The 21066-nt window shown below is 38.8% G+C and overlaps 1 protein-coding gene across 5 annotated transcripts in view; it reads right to left on the reverse strand.

Moving 5' to 3' along the window:
• LUZP2 (leucine zipper protein 2) overlaps nt 1–21066 on the reverse strand; it is a 339015-nt gene that overhangs the window by 52247 nt on the left and 265702 nt on the right. For all 5 annotated transcript variants that reach the window (XM_048853684.2, XM_048853683.2, XM_048853679.2 and 2 more), the window contains one exon: nt 20405–20569. In XM_048853684.2, the coding sequence (XP_048709641.1) occupies nt 20405–20569 (165 nt within the window). The remainder of the gene's footprint in view (nt 1–20404; nt 20570–21066) is intronic.

Consider the following 21066-nt stretch of genomic DNA (forward strand, 5'->3'; position numbering starts at 1 on the left):
CCTTGTGGATAGGAGGTAAGTGGTAGACGTGGTATATCTTAACTTTATTAAAGCTTTTGACAGTGTCTTCTCATAAACAAACAAGGGAAATGCAACCTAGATGGAGCTACTATTAGGTGGGTGAAAAACTGCTTGGAAAACTGTTCCCAAAGAGTAGTTATTAGTGGTTCACAGTCATGCTGGAAGGGCAAAACACGGGTGGTCCTGCGAAGATTAGTTCTGGGTCTGGTTCTGTTCAATATCTTCATCAATTATTTAGATAATGGCATAGAGAGTAAACTTATAAAGTTTGCGGGTGATACCAAGCTGGGAGGGGTTGCAAGTGCTTTGGAGGATAGTATTGTAATTCAAAATGATCTGGACAAACTGGAGAAGTGGGGTCTGAAGTAAATAGGATGAAATTCAATAAAGACAAATGCAAAGTACTCCCTTTAGGAAGGAACACTTAGTTCCAAACATACAAAATGGGAAATGACTGCCTAGGAAGGAGTAATGTGGAAAGGGATCTGGGGGTCATAGTGGACCACTGGCTGAATATGCGTCAACAGTGTAACACTGTTGCAAAAAAAAGCAAACATCATTCTGGAATGTATTAGCAGTTGTGTTGTAAGCAAGACACCAGAAGAAATTCTTCCACTTTATTCTGCACTGATTAGGCCTCAGCTGGAGTATTGTGTCCAGTTCTGGGTGCCATATTTCAGGAAAGATATGGACAAATTGGAGAAAATCCAGAGAAGAGCAACAAAAATGATTAAAGATCTAGAAAACATGACCTATGAGAGAAGATTGAAAAAAATTGGCTTGTTTAATCTGGAAAAGTGAAGATTGAGAGGAGACATGATAGCAGTTTTCAAGTACATAAAAGGTTCTTCTTAAACGTCTGAGGATAGTTCAAGAAGCAATGGTCTTAAATTGCAGCAAGGGAGGTTTAGATTGGACATTAGGGAAAAACTTCCTAACTATCAGGGTGGTTAAGCACTGGAATAAATTGCTTAGGGAGGTTGAGAAATCTCCATCATTGGCGATTTTTAAGAGTAGGTTAGATAAACACCTGTCAGGGATGGTCTAGATAATATTTAGTCCTGCCATAAGTGCAGGGGACTGGACTAGATGACCTCTCGAGGTCCTTTCCAGTCCTATGATTCTATGAAAACAGAGTATTACAAAGGTCTTTGTTACATTTTAAGATGGGTTTGAAGAAGATCTGATTTTTAAATATTCTTATGATTGAAAGCAAAGGACAGAATTATATCTTAACCAAAAAGAAAAAGGAAATAATAAGTTATCCTCTACTGTTCTGAATAGGGGAGATGCAATCTCGAACAGGTGACAAATGAAGGGTGCATATAATTAAATGAGACTACACAGCATGCATATAAAGTACTACCAAAATATTATAGAGTAATGGTCCAAAACATTGTAGCAAAAGTACTTAAAGCTACTGCATAGCATTTTAGACAAATTATGTAGTAATTTTTGAGAGAATACGATGGATTGTGATACCACAAATATTTGAAGGAAGCTAGAATCAAAAATAGCCACAGTAGATGGCTTATAGCAGAGTCAATAAAAATATATTATGATATACTTTTTTACTGTTTAGGTAAACAATAAAAAGACCTTTTTCTTGGATCTGTTTGATACATATGTGATTCTGCTGGAGAATATCCATTTAAGACAATTAGATTTTTTATTGCATTTTAAAAAAAATATATATATAAAGGTTTCCTTTCTGGGGGGAGGGGGGATTTTCTTTCTTTTATTGTCCATGAAAATATATTTGTATTAATAAGCATGGCTTATCATCTAGTCCTGGCAAATGGCACCATATGCGCCTCATGTCTCTGCTGACATCACAGAACCGCATCCTCGCTTTTGTAAAGAATACTTCTGAGCACGCAATCAGAAGAGGAGACTGTAAGCTATTTGATGCAGATTGTAAGCTAAAAGATGCAGGAACCATCTTTATGTTCTGTGAATGCACCTAGCATAATGGTGTCCTGGTCATATATCACTGCCCAAATCAAAGGCACAACCGAGGCCACTCAGGAATTTGAACTATGTAAGCGGAGAGCTTCACTGTGTATTGTTTGAATAAGGGTGCATGGGGTGGGGGTGGGGAGAAGACAAACAGAGAAGCACACTGAAAGAGGAAGAGGAAGTTCCAGACCCAGCCTGAACAAGCAAAGTGTTTTGGCCCCAAGAGAAAAGTCTAGAGAACAGTTTTGGGTCCAGTGCTGGCCAAAAAGATGCTTGGGGCTGTTAGCAAGGAAACTATCTCCGAGTGTATTTCCTTCTGTGTTCAGGAAACAGAACTTTGTATATTCTTTGTAAACAAACAGGATTGCATCAAAAGCACCTGACTATCATCTATTTCTTCTCCTCACTGGCACAACATGCACAAGCAGCGGAACAAGTTTGGGAACCACTGCAATAAACAATAAATAATAAGAAAAAGAAAGAAACAGTCACACATTACAAAAGAAGACAGTGAGAAGAAAAGTAAGAGCAATCACAACCAACTTGATTTAAATTCATTATTGAGCAGGTAAATTGGGAATCACATCTGTTGGCTCCTTCTATTCAATATTGAAGTGTGTTGTCTAAAATGGAAATTCAGCTTTTGATACAACTATTAAAGCTGGAACCAGTACTCTCACAGTTCAGAACTATGTTGTAACTTATAGATGCTTGACATATGTTCATACTGGTATTATATATAAATACATACACTATATGTATATTATGGAGATATTATTGGTGACTCCATAGTTAAGGCTGAATTTTGCACTTAAAGCAGGGATTCAACCTCTTTGTTACACTGAGAAAATAGTCCAGTCTTGTAACTTATCATACATCCTCTGAGTACCAAGTGCATTTTCTGAATATTTATATATGTCTTAAATCAATGTACTGTGCTGGGGGTGCTGCTGCACCCCGTGGCTTGAAGTGGTTTCTATCATATACAGGGTTTACAGTTTGGTTCAATGGCTCTCAGCAACCCCCTATACAAAGAGGATGGAGTTTGGCTGTTCTCAGTGGTGGCAGATGACAGAACAAGGAGCAATGATCTCAGGTTGTAGTGGGGGAGATCTAGGGTGGATATTAGGAAACACTATTTCACTAGGAGGGTGGTGAAGCACTGGAATGGGTTACCTGGGGAGGTGGTGGAATCTCCATCCTTAGAGGTTTTTAAGGCCCTGCTTGGGATGTTTTAGTTAGTGTTGATCCTGCTTTGAGCAGGGGATTGGACTATATGACCTCCTGAGGTCTCTTTCAACCCTAATATTCTATGATTCTATGATTATTTAGGTTTTCACATATTTGGAAATCCTTGTTCCCTCAAATATGATGGGACTCCTGAAGGATTCTCATGTTGTGATAAATTTGAAGTGATTGGATGTGGACCAGTATGGGAAGCCACAGATGTGGTGCTAATATTATGATGATCATGCTGGTCCACATGAGGGTGTCAAGTTGACAGTTGACAAGTGATGTGTCGAAGCTATGTGTCCAGACCAGCGAACAATATTCTGTGGTAGAATAGACAAGGGCCAGTGAAGAAGTCTGAAGTGTTTTTGCACTGGCTGCCCAGGTCATTCCTGCCAGTTTCTGGGTGAATTTTACATTAATCTTTATTTTGTCATGGATATTTTTCAGATGCTGGTGATGTCTGAGGATTCGGTCTAATGTCAAACAAGATCAGTGCTAGAATTAACCCCTGTGATAGGCCATCATTGACAGGGAGTGGCTGATTGGTCTTGTTACCAAGGAAAACATTAATATACATCACTGTTCAGAACTTTTTGAAATAATTTTATCATTACATTGCATGGGATAATTTTGCTGGCTTTCAGGAGGAGGCCATCACTCCATACAGTGTCATAAGCAGTAGATAAGTCTAAGAAAGCTGCCCCAATCTTGAGTTTTTCTGTAATCTTGCCTCAGTGTGTGTTGGTAAGACTAATACTTGGTCGGTACAGCTGTGGTATGTCAGAAACCCACTTGTTTATTTGGTAACACTGCTTCAACAAGCAGCATTATCCTGCGAGTAATATTCCTGCAGAGAAGCGATAAGGACAAGTACAATGAAGGATTGCTGGTTGGCCTCCCAGATTTGGCAATGGAATTTACGATAGTCCTGCGCTAGATCCTAGGGACAAATTCCGAAGAATGAATATTGAAGAACAGCGCTGCCAGCCATTTCCAATCCTTGGCACCAAGATTTTAAAGACATTCTGGAAAGACACCATCAGGTCCTGCACCTTTTTTGGCTTTCGTGAGTGAGAGGGCCTTACTTACCTCCTCAACAGTGAAGAGGAATGATGGGGGGAGAAATTGGGTAGTGAACTGATTGACTGTCTGAGCTCTGTGAGCACTTTGCAATTTATAAGCTTCTCCCCTGGGGCTCTTGAGTTCATAAGAAGTGTTCTTGCAATCATATCAGTTGAGACTTCAGGGTTTCAATATTTCACTGGATTTGCACCACAAGCTTTCTGAACTGAGTAAAGTCCAGAGCTTCAATCATCTTGATCCATTTTTGATGGAGAGCTAAGTTCAGTTACTCTATTTGGGCCGCCAGTCATTTGGTACATCTTTAATAATCTTTCTGTTTCTGATTTCCAGCAAGGGAGGTATCCTTTTCAATGGCTGCAAGGGAGGATTTTTCTTGCAGCTATTTGAATGAACTGGGTGAAACAATCTAAATGTTTGGGCTTTGGTGGAATCATGTCATTGGTAGAATCATCAAGATAATGGTAGTTAACATGTATAAACTACCAGATACAGACTGGCCTTCTCTTCACCTCTTATCACCCGTCTATATATCTTGGTGATTTCTATAGCAACCTCATGATTCAGGGCTATGAAAGTAACGATACTGTGGCCAACACAGTTGAGGAATCAAACACATCAAGACACACATTGCCTTTTGGATCCAAAAGACAAAGGCACTTTTCATTCTGCCCACTGGAACGGAGACTGCAACCTGGATGTCTGTTTCCTCACCAAAGACTAATTTAGAATCCATCAGCATGCCTCTGGATCTATTCTTGGTAACTTTCCACAAAGTCAGCATCGACCAGTTATAATCCATATTAGGAGTGAATTTCTCGATATCATGTCATTGCTTAACCCACGACGGAACTTTCAAAAGGCAAACTGGCCAGGATTCACTGAAACAATTGAGGCTGCTATTGTAAATAATTTAGAATAATAATGAAGCAAGAAAATAGCAAGTTTATGCAGGATAGTAGTGCATTTTGATTGAAAATGAAGGGCATCCTTTATAATGGAAGATGGTAGTGACAGAAGTATGAGGAGGAGGGAAAAGTGGCAGATGTCTGAAAGACTATTTACAAATACATTAATTTATTTCTGCACCATTTGTTCTAACATATCTTTTTTATTGTTAATGCCGGAGCCATTTGAACATTTCCCATTTGAATCTGAGCTCAGGGGAGTGTGATGTATTTAAGAGAATTCCTTTCCTGCAAACTTTTATTTGTTTTATCTTTTTAGACTGTGGGCCAGATCCCATGCTGGTGTAATTCTTCATAGCTCCATTGACTTCAATGGTGCTAAGCCAATTTAAACCAGCTGAAGATATGGCCGTATGTTCTTTGAAGCAAAGACTGCATCTTCTTCTGTGTTTGGAATGCATTTAGCAAATGGTAGATTGCATTCTGCAATCTAAACAATAAATAATAATTATAGGCTGGATTGTGACCTCCTGGAGTACCAGGAAGCGTTTTCATTTAAGCAACCAGAATGTCTCCTGGAGCACTGAGGGGCACTGTTTCCATGTGCTTGCTGCTACATTCCTTTGTACAGTGGAGCTCACTACCCCTATCTTGCTGACTGGTTTACTAGCTCTGATTACTATTGTATAGGAGGCAACATGCACCTGCTGGGAGTAGGGAGGGAGCAGGGTCAGTAATTCTGTCCGGCTGTTACATGGGCCATTGAAGGGAGGAGGGAAGAGTCCCCTTGGCCTTTCTCCCACTGCATACCCATGTAAGGCCAAGGCAGAATCTGGCCCTAAGTGATTCACACTGAACCAATATTACAGGATCAGAAAGAAATGTCAGTTAAATGTGTATGAAGGTTGTAATTTTCATTAATTCCCAGTGCTATGGACAAAGATATCATCATTAATTTAAAGAGTTTCTAGGGGAGAAGTAAACTGCTAGAATAAAATGTAGCTCAAGCTATAGAGACTCATGTGTTATGGTGAAATTATATGGCCTTTGCTATGCAAACTGTCAGATTAGATGTTCATAATAGACCTTTCTGGCTTTAAAATCTATGGATACATAAAAAATAATAGTTTGAACTGTCCAATTTCACTGACAACAATATGTTACTTCAGTATATTGTATTGCAGACTATAAGGTTGTTAGCGGGTAGCCAAGTTGGTATTGATATTGCACTGTAGGCTACTTTATGGTATACATTTGTTTAGTAGTAGCTGTAGATATTTATTTGTGACTAAAGTACCAGGAGATGAGAGGTTAAATATGGTCACCATTATTTAAGAAATGACTTGAAAACCTTACACAACACCAGAGCTGAGTGAAAACCAGAATTTCTATTTCCCATATTTCAATATTTGTTTTTCATACCACATTGAGACAAAATGTTGAAATAGCTAAACATTTTGCAGCACAAAAAAATTAGAGAATTTCAATTTGGAAATGTTAAAGCATTTTGTGTCAACATTTTTTATTGAAACAAAATGTTTTGACATTCCTGAATCAAAATGCTTCTTTCACAGTTTGTTGACCCAATATGAAACCTTTGTTTCTGGTCAAGGTGAGATTAATCTCTCTCTGATGTATTGTAATTTTTCCATGTGATTGAAGCATCCTACATCATGAGTTTCCCTGATAGGAAATTTCACCAAATCCAATATTTTCCTGCAGAAATATTTAATTGTGATGAAAGTTCCTTTTCTGACAGGAAAATGTTTCATTCCGATTTTTTGACCAGCCCTATCCAACACCTAGTAGCCAAAGGACTACATTTACTTGCTAGGCTGAAATACACTGGCACTTCAAGCTAAGCTACAGACCATTGCAAGCCATTCTCTCCACTCAGCAAGTCTTCATCCCCACTCTAATCTTCCACTGGTTGGGCACCAACTGTTACTTGGTGGTAGCAGCTTTGAAGTGGTCATTCTGCACACTTAGCAAGAAATCCTAAGGCCTACAGTCATTTTTTTTAAAATGAAGGTTTAGATTCTGCAAAAGCTGGAGAGACTTGTCCAGGAAAGATTACAGTAGATTTTTCACTTAAAATGGCTAAAGGTGTAACTAGATGGACCAAAGGCTGTTTTAAGGATGATGAAATCTCTCTCTCTGAATATCCCTATATTACAGGGAGAGTTCTAAGTATTGGATTTGGAGAATAATGCAGTTTACTGTTTGGGTTTCCCTGTTTTTGGTGGTGTCAAGGTTCCTTCCCCACTCTGAACTCTAGAGTACAGATGTGGGGACCTGCATGAAAATCTCCTAAGCTTACTTTTACCAGCTTAGGTTAAAACTTTCCCAAGGTACAAACTATTTTACCCTTTGCCCTTGGACTTCCACTGCCACCACCAAATGTTTATACGGGTTTATTTATTAGGAAAGCATTGTTTGGAAATGTCTTTCTCCCCAAAATCCTCCCAACTCTTGCACCCCACTTCCTGGGGAAGGTTTGGTAAAAATCCTCACCAATTTGCATAGGTGAGCACAGACCCAAACCCTTGGATTTTAAGAACAATGAAAAAGCATTCAGTTCTTGAAAAGAAACATTTTAATAGAAGAAACAGTAAAAAGAATCACCTCTGTAAAATCAGGATGGTAAATACCTTACAGGGTAATTAGATTCAAAACATAGAGAATCCCTCTAGGCAAAACCTTAAGTTACAAAAAGACACACAGACAGGAATATCCATTCTATTCAGCACAGCTTAATTTCTCAGCCATTTAAAGAAATCATAATCTAATGGATATCTAGCTAGATTACTATCTAAATTCTAAGACTCCATTCCTGTTCTGTCCGTGGCGAAAGCATCACACAGACAGACACAGACCCTTTGTTTTTCTCCCTCCTCCCAGCTTTTGAAAATATCTGGTCTCCTCATTGGTCATTTTGGTCAGGTGCCAGCGAGGTTATCCTAGCTTCTTAACCCTTTACAGGTGAAAGGATTTTTTCCTCTGGCCAGGAGGGATTTTAAAGGTGTTTACCCTTCCCTTTATATTTATGACAGGTGGTTTAGTTTTTCTTTAATAATTCCTAAGGGGTAAATCCTGAACTCACTGAATTTAATGAGAGTTTTGCCTTTGACTTAAATAGGTTCACAATTTGGCCCTGATGTAAGAACTTTCTATTGCTTCACTGTTCCGCTGATTTGACTCTCCCTAGCTTTCAGTGAAAGTGGGATGCTTCATGAACCAGGAGAGCACCACCAACACACTGTTACAAGCAGCTTTTGGATACATAATTCAATGTTATACTTCTTTGACAATCACATTTCAGAAGAAACTGAAGTATTTAGAGAAACTTATTGCTATGATAGTGTTTTGATTTTGGCAACTACCATGACAGGAAAAAGTAATTAGTCATAGGCTAATGAACATTCATTTATACAACACATTTTATGTTTGTAAAGCATCAGTCACACAGAATATCACAGAATGCTTCATAGGCAATTACAGTCTACCCAGACAAATATAAGAAAACTATGTAGGTTACAATATGTCACAGAGGTAGCATTTGTAATGGCATAAAGGCAAGGCTGAAAAAGCACAAATATCAGAAAGAATTAGAGAGGGAGAAGAGCCATGGTTCACAGAAGGTGAGATCACAGAGCTGGATGGGAAACTATTTTTCTGTCCCAACCTGAATCAGGATGAAAAGTTAAAATCTTAAAACTTTCCCCAAATGGATAACCCACAAACATTTTTGGATCAAGTCAATCAAAATGTTTTGTTCCAATAATTTTAAAATGTTCTGTGTTGGTTTGTGACTTTTGAGAAAAAAAATACCTGTTTTTAGTACTAACTAAATTTTTCAAAGTAAACTTTTCATTTTGAAAATGCTGAAACATCCCATATCGACAATTTAAAAACTTTTCTTTCAAAATGTCTTTGAACCAGGAGAGTAGTCAAAACTGACCCTTTCCCAAGAACCATTTCAGTTTTGACAAATCAGAATTTTCCTATGAAAAAAATGTTTAGCTGGAAATTCCCAACAAGCTCTAGTCACATATGAAGATATCTAGAAGTTTTTCATTGAATAATATTTTCAATGAAAAAATAGAAAAAATCCAACTAAAATGTCTCTTATTGACCATTTCTAGTCTTTTATCCATGTGGCAGCAAGTACTAGATTCCAGAAAGAGACTTTGCTGTAGATTGCAAAAAGGATAATTAACTATTGGGGATGAACCTTTTCTAGGCTTTTCTAGGTTGCACTATGGCTGCCAGCAGCCCTTGGGGGTTGTTCTATCAACCGTGGAGCCCCTGAGTATAAAGCCACAGCCCTTATCTCCAGGCCGTGAACAGAATAAAGTCACCACAGGATATGTTAAGTGCTTAGCAAGCTATCCCAGATCATTTAGTAATGACAAAAATTAAATATTTATTAATTTTGTAATTGTGCTGGTCATGAAGATTACTTAACAAGAAATCTTCTATTTCCACACAGCCAATTCAGGCTCAGGTTTTGTGGTGGGATTTTGTGTTTTTGTTTTTCTCAATATCTTATGTTCTTTCATGAGCCTTTGGAGGCCAGTTTTTCCAGTCTTAGGAGGTTAGCTTCAGTCAGACTGTTTAAATTGGTTCCTCATACAAGTCAAACACAACTTTTTTAGTTTATGCTAGATTTCAAATGTAAAATCAGAGATGAAGTTCTGTTTAGCTCTTGAGAGTTGCCAGGACTTCATGTTAGGCCAGCAGATTGTTTCTCAAATCATTCAAGACAAAAGCTAATTTAATTCCTTCATTGTTGACGTCCAAGGCATTGTGGATTTTTTTTTAATGGCTGATGATTCAATACAACATTTCCATTAAATTATCAGAAGATGTAAAGGCTGTGGTTGTGTTTTAAAGGTCAAACTGCCCGATTCATTGGAGGCAATTAATACTCTTTCCTAGTGAAAATTTTCTAAATTATATCTGTGTTAGACAGATTCAAGAGAGGAATACTTAATGGCAACTCTAAGGTTCCTAGTTAGCCTGTTAGATGTGTTAAGTGAAACCTTATAACAGTTAATTAATAATATATGTTACATATAAGGGGACTATATTAATATTCATATAAATCTTTAATGGATTCTTAGTCACAAAATTCCTTTGAGATTGTTTTGGCAATTACATTCAGCTTTGTAAGCCATTTTAAATTATAATTAAGACACTCACTGTATTTGTTCATATCTTATAATATCATAAGACAGTGCTAGAAAAAAGTTACTGTAAACTTAAAATAGGCCTACTGCCACAGAATATGCATAGACACATATATTCCCTGTTGCTTTGTATTAGTTGCACTTTCATTATTCTTAGCAGCAAATGGAACAATAAAATACTTTGGGCAGCCTGTCTGGGACCAAACATATGGGGATGTGTATGTTTATTTTTTGTAAAAGACAGTGTATCCAAACTGTAAGGCTTTAAAATTTAACAGAAAGTTTTACCTTATATTGGTTTTCCTATCCATTCCTATTGAACACGACTCTAATATTTTAGACAAAGTGATTAAAAAAAAGTCTGATCATCAATTATTTCAGTTGCCATTTGGCTAGTCATTATAAAAAGATACTAAGTAATGCTCTTTGTTAAAATAACATTTTTAAAAATGTGTGAAATATAGGTAAAGTGACCTCAGTTTTTCTCTGGTTGTATGCTGGACACAGGAGGCATATTGGGGATGGAAGAAAGTGTGGCCAAAGCCTCTAGAGCAGTGGTTCTCAAACTAGGGCCACCACTTGTTCAGGAAAAGAACCTTGGTGGGCCGGGCCAGTTTGTTTAGCTGCCGCGTCCGCACGTTTGGCCGATCGTCACTCCCACTGGCCGTGGTTCGCCGCTCCAGGCCAATCGGGGCTGCGGGAAGCGGTGCGGGACAAGGGATGGGCTGGTCGCCTTTCCTGCAGCTCCCATTGGCCTGGAGCAGCGAACCGCAGCCAGTGGGAGCCACGATCGGCCGAGCCTGTGGATACGGCAGGTAAACAAACCGGCCCAGCCTGCCAGGGGCTTTCCCTGAACAAGCGGCAGCCCTAGTTTGAGAACCACTGCTCTAGAAGGCTATGGCAGACAGCAGAACTTAGAACAGCCAAGAAGTTGCTCTAAGTAACAGTGAGGACTATTTTGGACCTCAGCTGCTTTTGAGGATCCAAAGATGGCTTCAAGTGATCTTTTCATGTCCTTAGTCTTGTGCTGAGCATAACCAGGACTGCACCCAAAGATCTGGATCCATTCGAGATTAAACACAATTAACTTGTATAGTATATTTCATCTGCTGTTCTCATAGTGCTTTGCAACAATAAATAAATACAGCCCCAGCCAGCATCCTTGTGAAGTACATTAGTTAGATGCATGGTGATGGGGCCTAGATACAGTGAAATAAGATACAGGTTAGAAATAAATCTATTATTGCCATAATAGACACAGTCCAGTTAAATGACTTCTCCAGAGTAAAGCTGTTAGTCAATCACAGTCAGGAAAACAGACTGGGAATATCTGGCTCCCGGTCACCTCCTCACTCAACTGACCACACCTCTCATTCTAGAGTGTCAAGTGAAGACAAGGATACTGGATACAGCTGTGCAATTCTCAGCTAGGTTTTAGAATAGCAACACCGCCTATCTACAGTTTTACACAATAGTATATTAAGGCAAAGAATGACATTCAAGTGGAATAATGGGGTTATTAATAAAGCTGAAGAAGGGAGGTCAGAGAGTCAGCTTGCCTTTTGAATTACTGGACGTTATAAAGGTTATGACATTAAATATTCAAGAAAACTACAGTGTTTTAAGGATTTTGGTTAAATAATGTCAGGTGTTTTTTTTTTCCAAATTCATCTAGTTGCAGTTGGCTATAAAAACTATTTATCTATAAAGCTAATGTGCTAATAATGAAGACTTCTTTAAAACTAGAAATAAAACTAAACAGCTTTACCTTTTGGTTTAACGAATGCTGATATTAAACATTTTCTAGCACATAAGGTCAACTCACAAAATCTTCCTTAAATTCATCACTGGAGCAAAAGAGCTACTCTCGTGTAAAGGAAGTGTTCTGAGGAAATGGAAGAGGCTTGTCTACATTGAAGTGACATCAGAAAACAGAGATAAAAGAAGTGATTTAAGACTTGGGAACAGCCACAATGAGCTTCCAAATCATTCTCAAGAAAGACAAAAAAAAAGCTCTCACAGCACACCGGGCTAATGTGCAGTAGGGGATGATGATGATTTCTACATAAAACACCAAGTTTTGATAGTAGTATTTATAAATACATTAGCAATCATCCTTTGCTAGAGCAAATTAAATCGCAGTGATGCTCTTTTTTTCTGTCCTCATTTCCACAACACTTACAGAGGAATTCTTTCTTCAGAACACAGAAAAAAACGCACAGAAACTGAACCTGTTACAAATCTAAATGACCCCTCCCCTTATCCTCTCCTGAAACAATCACATTAATTCTTGAACTCCTTCTGCAGGAGTAGTAGAGGATTTTTCAAGCGACTTTAGGTCAAATTTTGTTCTTGAATTACTTGGAGATACCAGTCCAAGTAATGCAAGGAGGTTGCACATGCGCCTCTGAGAGCAACACTTGGCCTTTTAGGTAGAAATCATCGATGGAGCCAAACCAAAGCAGCCTGTATCTGGGGTCTTAATTTTTTCTTGGGTTAGTGCAGAAACATACGGTGAATGATGTGGAGAAAAAAAGGACTGGAAGATGGAGTTTTTAGTCTCCAGGTTAAAAGTATTTATGCACCCGATCCTGAAATCTTTATGCAGGCAAAACTACCAGTGAAACACCGGGGAGTCTTGCCTGAGTAAAGACCAGTCCTGAAGTCCTTAAATGAAAGATTATTAAATATTTATATAGTGCCATTAGTTTGCCTGGTGCTTTGTAGAATAAGAAGACACTACCTCTGGATTTAACCATTTACTAAAAGAAATGGTGAACAACATGACTGAGAGATCAGGACAAAGGACAAAGTGTGAAAGTAAATGGAGCACAGAGCTGTGCAGTACCTTGAAAGTGAAGGTGGTGAGTTCAAATTTGATACACAGAGACGCAGGGAGCCATTACAAAGAAGTGATTCTGGCTGTGGTGGGAGTGGGTGAGGAAGAGGTGTTGGATATGGTGAAAGAAAGTTGATTAGATTGTAAGTTCCTTTGGGCAGGGACTGTCTTCATTATGTATTTGCACAGTTCCTAGACCAGTGGGGGCCCTGACCACTGACTGGGGCCTCTAGGTGCCACCATAATAAAAATATTTAAATAACAATAATTATATAATTTCAACATGCTGGATAAATTAAAAAGGGAAATGGTGAGAGTCAGACACACTAGACGGACAGGGCAACTGTAGAGGAAGAAAAATTATATATTCAGATTTAGCTTTGTTAAGTTTGAAGGAGGAACAGGAGATCCAGAGGGAGATGTAAGTTTTGGGGAAAAGAAGGTCTGCAGCAATCAGCAGGTGGGATGAGAGAGAAAAAGCATGGATGAGGTCATCCTGGGGGTGAATACAGAGAAAAAAAGAGGACTTGGCCAAGGGAAACACCAACAGAGTTGGGGTGGATGATTCACAGACAGCAATAATGAAGAAGCAGTCAGCTAGGCAGAAGGAAAAACTGGGAAAGAATTCAGTCATGGACACAGTCTGGAGAAGAAATGGGTGGTTCATGGTGTCCATCTGGGATAAAGACAAAGTCACATTTTGTGTACCGAACTGTCAGATTCATTTCAAAAGCCCTTTGTTAAAAGCAAATGAACTAAAAGTAGCATGGTATGTCCCTTGTTGTTGAAATCTGTTTCATTTCAAAAGAATGTTACTTGCTGAATGACACACATCATTCAGTCTAAGTATCGGGATTATTACAAACAAGAAATGTGTTGGTGCTCAATGCCATAATGTCATAGGCAATACATTTCAAGCTGTTGCTAAGAAAAGTAATTTTCAAAAATGAGGTTTTCCAACATGTTATGGTAACAGAGGTCATCCTGAGAAAAAAAAATTATACACATTAGAAAAGTTTTCATTATATCACTACTCTCTCTTATTAGGATAAAAATAATCCCATAATTAAATTTGTATTGTTTTATTGTTCTTCATAGAAGAACGTGCGACTGCCTTGTGCAAAAAAGGTCAAAACCTGCATTTAAATTGGGATATTATGATAAATGATGTGAGCAGCCTTAGTTCCAATTTTAGCAAACACAAATAATTTTAAAAATCATTTGTTCTGATTTTGGATTTTTTCTTGACCTTCCACAAGGGGATATAGTTGAAATGATACATTACTGTATTTGCTTAAATAACTGTAGCAGGATACTGGAAATAACTGTTGTGTTGGGAAGATCTTTGAAATTATTACAAAATATGACTCAACAGTCACATTCTCCTTGGTGTTTTTACTGACACAGACATGGTCCCACCTAATCTCCTTGAAAAAAAGGACGAGCCGGAGCCTAAAAAACTGCTTATGCTGCCTTCGAGATGCAATAGGTGTGGTGTTGCCAACTGCAAGAGTTCAAACTTCAGGAATCAGAATCTCCAAAATCAAGAGATTACTCTTAAAAATAGATATGATTTTTAGCCAAACTATGTTTTTTGGTCAGTCTTCTAGTTTATTAATCTCCCTGCCCACACTCAATGAGCCTGTGACAATTACAGGTAGAAAATTCAACTTTAAATGCATAACAGATATGCACACAATAAATGCAGGCCCCATCTGCTCTGTGCATGTGGTCCCCAGCTCTTTCTCATCGTTACTCAGGGTCCCCCTGTTCCCTGGCAGGTGCCCATTGCCTCCGCTCCCCCAAGCCTATGCCTTCCCATCCGAGGCAGAAACTAGAGCTTCTCTAGTGGCCGAAAGGGGAAACTGCAGCAGTTGAAGCAAAATTCCTGACAAAATTGTAATGCTTGTGATAATAGTACCCGTGTTGGTAATACTGTATATTACTAGAGAAAAATGAGCCACATGCTAGCCAAATCTGGGTTTTTCTAAACTGAGGCTTGGTACTTAGTATCCCTGTGTGGCGTTTCCTCCAAGTTGTCCTGTAGCGTTGGAAGGGTTAGTGTTTGCTCCTCTGGGCATGAAACTCTCAGGGATTTCAAATCCCTAAATTGCTGCAAGTCCTCAGATCACAGGACATCCACCAGGGCTTAAGGACTTTCTTTGCCAGGCAGTACATTTGGGAAAAGACACCATAGCATCAGCTAGTCAACTGATACATATCTTACTCCTTGAAATATCAATTTTGGGGTACATCTTGCAGATGTCTCCTCCATGACTCTGGCCCTGGAGGTACAGACTTTCTTTGCTTTTTGCTTTAAGCTTGTCTTGGATGCTGTAGGGGACACCATGACTTATGACAGCTAGCTATAGCCCCTTAGAGACCAAACATCAGCTAAGAATTGCTATAGGAAAGCAGAGCTCTGTTTCAGAATTTGAGAACTCTCACAGCTCAGGCTTAGTGACAGGATCTCTAGATGAGGCTCTCTTGCACCCACGGACTGTTCCTTAGGTTGTTTATTTGTAGTGGTAGATGCTCTGACCACTTACATACATTAGTAGTGGAAGTGTTATTTACAGTCGAAGCCTCTTTGATCAGAAAATATATTGATTTAGCTGAGACAATGTGTTTTCTTCCAGTTGTCCTTTATGAAGAAAAATAAATTTAATCAACCAGTGTTTCTTCTTTTTCTCCCAATTGTATCTCTTTTTTGTTGCTTTTTTTAAAAGTATATGAATTTTAGAGCTGGAGGAAATATGGCAATAGCAGCCCTGGCAATAGAAATTCTGGATTGATATTCCTGCCCTCTTGTTATCCCAGGAAGAAGTAAGAGGCAGAAATGGCAGTGCAAGCTTCTGCACGCTGTCCTGCCTACATATCTCCAACTCTGATTGAGTGTCCAGTTCAGTAATTGGGAAGAAAAGTCCATCCATGACTATTTAATTTTTATCCTCTCTTAGACTGACAGTAAGGATGTGAATTACTGGTAGGGTAATTTCTGGTATTTGAACTCTGTCTTGTCCATTAAAAATTGGATTCAAGATCACCAACTCATTTAACATATGACACCAAATGGAATTCATATTGTAATGTTTTCAATCACTGGATTTGAATAATTTCCATGACCTAAATGTGAGAATTTCTTTACTGACCAATACTCCAAGCTCCTGAGCTAGCCAACACCACAGTTTGTAATTTTTATCGAGATAAATTTTCTCATATCAACAACCTCCACACAGACCAAATCTGTGGATAAAAATTAAGATATTCAATTCTTCCTGTTGGCTAGTGGCAAGAAAAGCAATCTTCTTGCCACATCCTCCTCCTTCCCCACCTTTTTGCCTGTGATAAGTTGATTCTCAAAACACTAGGAGGTGAGGTGCCAAAACCACCCTATAATATTGTAACAGTCAGCCATGGATACAAGTGTACAATCTACTCATTCATGCTCTCTAACAGGAACTAACACCAATTCCAGTGACTATTGTCCCTGTGTGGTACAGACCACACAATATAAATTTTAATTTGTACGTGGTATATACATTTGACATTTTTAAAAAGCAATTTTTAAAGCTGGATGAGTAATCCTTTGAAGTTAAGGTATTTACCAGGCAAAGTGTCACATTTTCCCCTGAAGGTTAAGCTGACACTTATCAAAAGTGACAGGATTCATGAACATTTTTCCACTGAAGGTCCCTATCTTTATATTAAAAAATTTACACACACACACACACACACAATTAGTCTACAGTATGAAAATGTGCATGAGAGTGTGAAGGAAAGGAAAAACGTACACATGTATATCTTGGGCTAGTTAGCTTGTAATAGGAAGACAAAGTCAAGGACTACATACATAGCAATGGATGGAATTATGAAAAGTCTTCCATAATATAATTCAGGTACAGAGAGTATAATTCTGGCCCAGGCTATGATTCTTTGACAACTTATTTCACAGTAGCAGATTTCAGTGATTTTATAATCATAGATAATGCACAGATTTATAATAATGGCTTGTCAATGGGTAGAACAACAGGACTGAGAACCATTATTTTCCCAGACATTTTCCCAGCATGTGCCAAATGCAGAGAAATGTGAACAATGACTAAGGAAGAGGCAATATTGCTTTTCTTATTCAAACATACTCCTGTGGACAGATGTACAGAAGCCTACCTGTTCATGTTTGTAGACAGTATTACCATGGAAATACTGACATAACGAAGTTTTATAAATAGCAATATGCAACAAATACAACATTTGCAACAATACAGAGAAAATCAGATATACATTAGTTTTTTTTCAGAACCCAGAACTTAAAAAAAACCCTTCACTCCATTTTACACTGCTTTTATTTCCACTCCCCTCAAAATCTGCACTGCAGTCACGTCTGTAAATGAGAGCTGGACAGTATCAGTCTGAAGTCTATGACACTACACGTAAATTAGCCAGATGAATGGTGGTCTTTTGACCTTATTACTAAGCATTATTGTTCTTGCATGATGGCAGAACAGCAATTGGTGAAGCAAAGCAGATATATAAAACTTTTACTGGTATAATAAAAAGAAAGAATCCTGCAGACATAGGATTTCAGGAAGGGGTTCTCCTAAGTTCTCACAAACTAAACACGGTGGGGCTTGGTCTTTATGACCGCCAAGAAAATCTCAGGATACTGCAGGAAGCAGAGTAAGGGGTTCTCTTTCTTCTAAAGTAGCACTGAAACAGTAATCCCCTATGGTGTTATTAAAAGGCATAGTGTTTGTTCCCGGAGATGCTGTTCATAAAATATCAGGGTTGGAAGAGACCTCAGGAGGTCATCCAGTCCAATCCCCAACTAAATCATCCCAGCCAGAGCTTTGTCAAGCCTGACCTTAAAAACCTCTTAGGAAGGAGATTCCACCACCTTCTTAGGTAACCCATTCCAGTGCTTCACCACCCTCCTAGTGAAAAAGTTTTTCCTAACATCCAACCTAAACCTCCCCCACTGCAATTTGAGGCCATTACTCCTCGTTCGGTCATCTGCCAACACTGAGAACAGTCTAGATCCATCCTCTTTGGAACCCCCTTTCAGGTAGTTGAAAGCAGCTATCAAATCCCCCCTCATTCTTCTCTTCTGCAGGCTAAACAATCCCAGCTCCCTCAGCCTCTCCTCATAAGTTATGTGCTCCAGCCCCCTAATAATTTTTGTTGCCCTCTGCTGGACGCTTTCCAATTTTTCCACATCCTTCTTGCAGTGTGGGGCCCAAAACTGGACACAGAACTCCAGATGAGGCTTCACCAATGTTGAATAGAGGGGAATGATCACGTCCCTCGATCTGCTGGCAATGCCCCTATTTATACAGCCCAAAATGCTGTTAGCCTTCTTGGCCACAAGGGCACACTGCTAAATCATGTCCAGCTTCTCATTCACTGTAACCCCTAGGTGCTTTTCTGCAGAACTGCTGCCTACCCATTCAGTCCCTAGTCTGTAGCGGTGCACTGGATTCTTCCATCCTAAGTGCAGGACTCTGCACTTGTCCTTGCTGAACCTCATCAGATTTCTTTTGGCCCAATCCTCTAATTTGTCTAGATCCTCTGTATCCTATCGCTACCCTCCAGCATATCTACCACTCCTCCCAGTTTAGTGGCATCTGCAAACTTGCTGAGGGTGCAGTCCACGCCATCCTCCAGATCATTAATGAAGATATTGAACTGTTCTTTTGCATGAGAAGGTTGTGACCATGCATGCTCATTAAAAACTCCATAGCACTTTATGCATGAATAATTATTAGAGACTCCATGTCCTCATCAAATTCCTAATTGGATAATTATATTCAGCCTACTGAAATTACTCTGCAGCTTTAATTGGACACAAAGATTCACCAAATCCTTGTTTAAAATTCTGAACTGATTATGCACGTATACAGCTGCCATATCCCACTTTACAGATGGCTGCATTTTACAGTGGGTGAAGTAATTCCTATATACAGTTTAGGAAAGTATGTTATGATCCTTTGGAATGAATACACTCTATGTATTCTCAGTTATTTCTTTGTAAATCTCAAATAACTCTATTGAAACCAATAGTTTTTCCTAGATTTGCACAATTCAATATGAGGGCAAAATATGACTCTATAAACATAAATTAAGATAATTGTTGTTCACTGTTATTATTGATCATAGTAAAATCCTTACACTCTGCAGAGATTAGGGGCTAGATCCACAAAGGGATTTAGGTGCCTAACTACTAAATCTAAAATTTAGATATTCACCTCCCCATACACACACATAGCTGCTGCCTAACTCTGTAAATACCTAATACCTAGGCACCTAAGTTTTCACCAACAAAGTCTGCTAGGTGCCTATTGGGCATGTAAGCAGCTGCCTAAATCTCGGAGCCAAGTGCCAATTCAGACCTACACCCTGACAAGACCCTCAAATTAGATATTTCCCCACTTATCTTTCCTGCTGACCTGATCTGATAGGTGTGCTCATAAGTTGCCTGAGAGTAGACATATGAGATTGAACCCTGCAGAAAACACAGGCACTGGAAGAGAATCAATATCAAAGACAGGGTTCGAACCCATGTTTTCCCAGCTCTAGATCCAAGCTCAAGTCCACTAGATCATATTGTCTCATTTTTTCTTCCATGCAGCACCCATATGCCTCGCACATTCTCCGAAACCCAGCGTGCTTTCCTTGGGATCACTCGTAAAGAGCCACCTCTTCTGCATGGCCCTCAAATGTAATCAATCAGCAAACCGAGAAAAACAAAGAGAGATTCCCTTCCTTTGGGCCTCCCACTGCATCTTGTGTTTCTAAGTCTATCATATATATGGAAGACATGGTGGGCACAAATTTTCTTGCCATTTAGTCCTGTACATCATCAAACACAATTTTCAGTGCCTGGCAATTAATTATAAAACCAATATGAATTAATGTAATCAATTATTGTATTCACAAACCCACCTTCCTCCATTTAACAGCAGAGACAGAATTTTGTTCACCAGCAAGAAAAGTAGCTGTTTTCCAACTTTTTAAAAGTAACATTAGTGACATCAGAAATAGGCTTAGAATTATCTTCAAATTCATCCTAATCTTTCAATGAATTTAAAATCCTTGTTAGTTCCACTTCGATGGTCTTACAGGACAAACGATCAAAACTGTTTTTTAAAAAAATAAATAGGGGGAAATTATACCTTGGTGTTTGTCACTTGAAATGGAAATTTTGAGCCATTTGTAACTTGTGATGTCAGCTTCTCAGTTGGTTTTGAAGAGATTATATTCGTAGCGGGCGGTTGATTGTGCAGAACGGAAGACAGGCAAAGTTGTACAGTCTCCTTCAGAGCTTTCAGCTGTGACTCCTGGGAAAATGAGAAGTCATCAGCTCTTAAAGATAGGCTATAGTGAACAGTGTAGCTTGTTTTCTTTCTGCTCTGAATCAAACACTTGGCAACAGCTGCAGGAATCTTTTTCTTATTAAAGCAGGAAATTAAAGCAATTTAATTCACCCTTTACATAACTGCCGGGTGGGTTACAGTATGTACACAGCACATTAAACAGACTGGGAAAGTCATAGTAAACTCTCCTCTATTCTCATACAACTTTACCAGGATATCTTATTCTAGAGAATTTTTTAAAGACTACTTATATTAAAAGGAACTAAGGTGTACCAAACATCAGGGTTGTAACAGCCTTTGTTTTTAGGATTGCTGGAGAGAAAGAGACGTTCATTTGTATGTTTTATAAACACACACACACATATGTGGGTATGTAGTTTTGTGTCACTCGTTCAGGATACTCAGTATTTCTGCAGAAGTGTATTTATTGTGACAGAAAGATCCTCTCTCTCAGATGCAAT

Source organism: Caretta caretta, chromosome 6 (assembly GCF_965140235.1).
Source record: "Caretta caretta isolate rCarCar2 chromosome 6, rCarCar1.hap1, whole genome shotgun sequence".
NCBI lineage: Eukaryota > Metazoa > Chordata > Testudines > Cheloniidae > Caretta > Caretta caretta.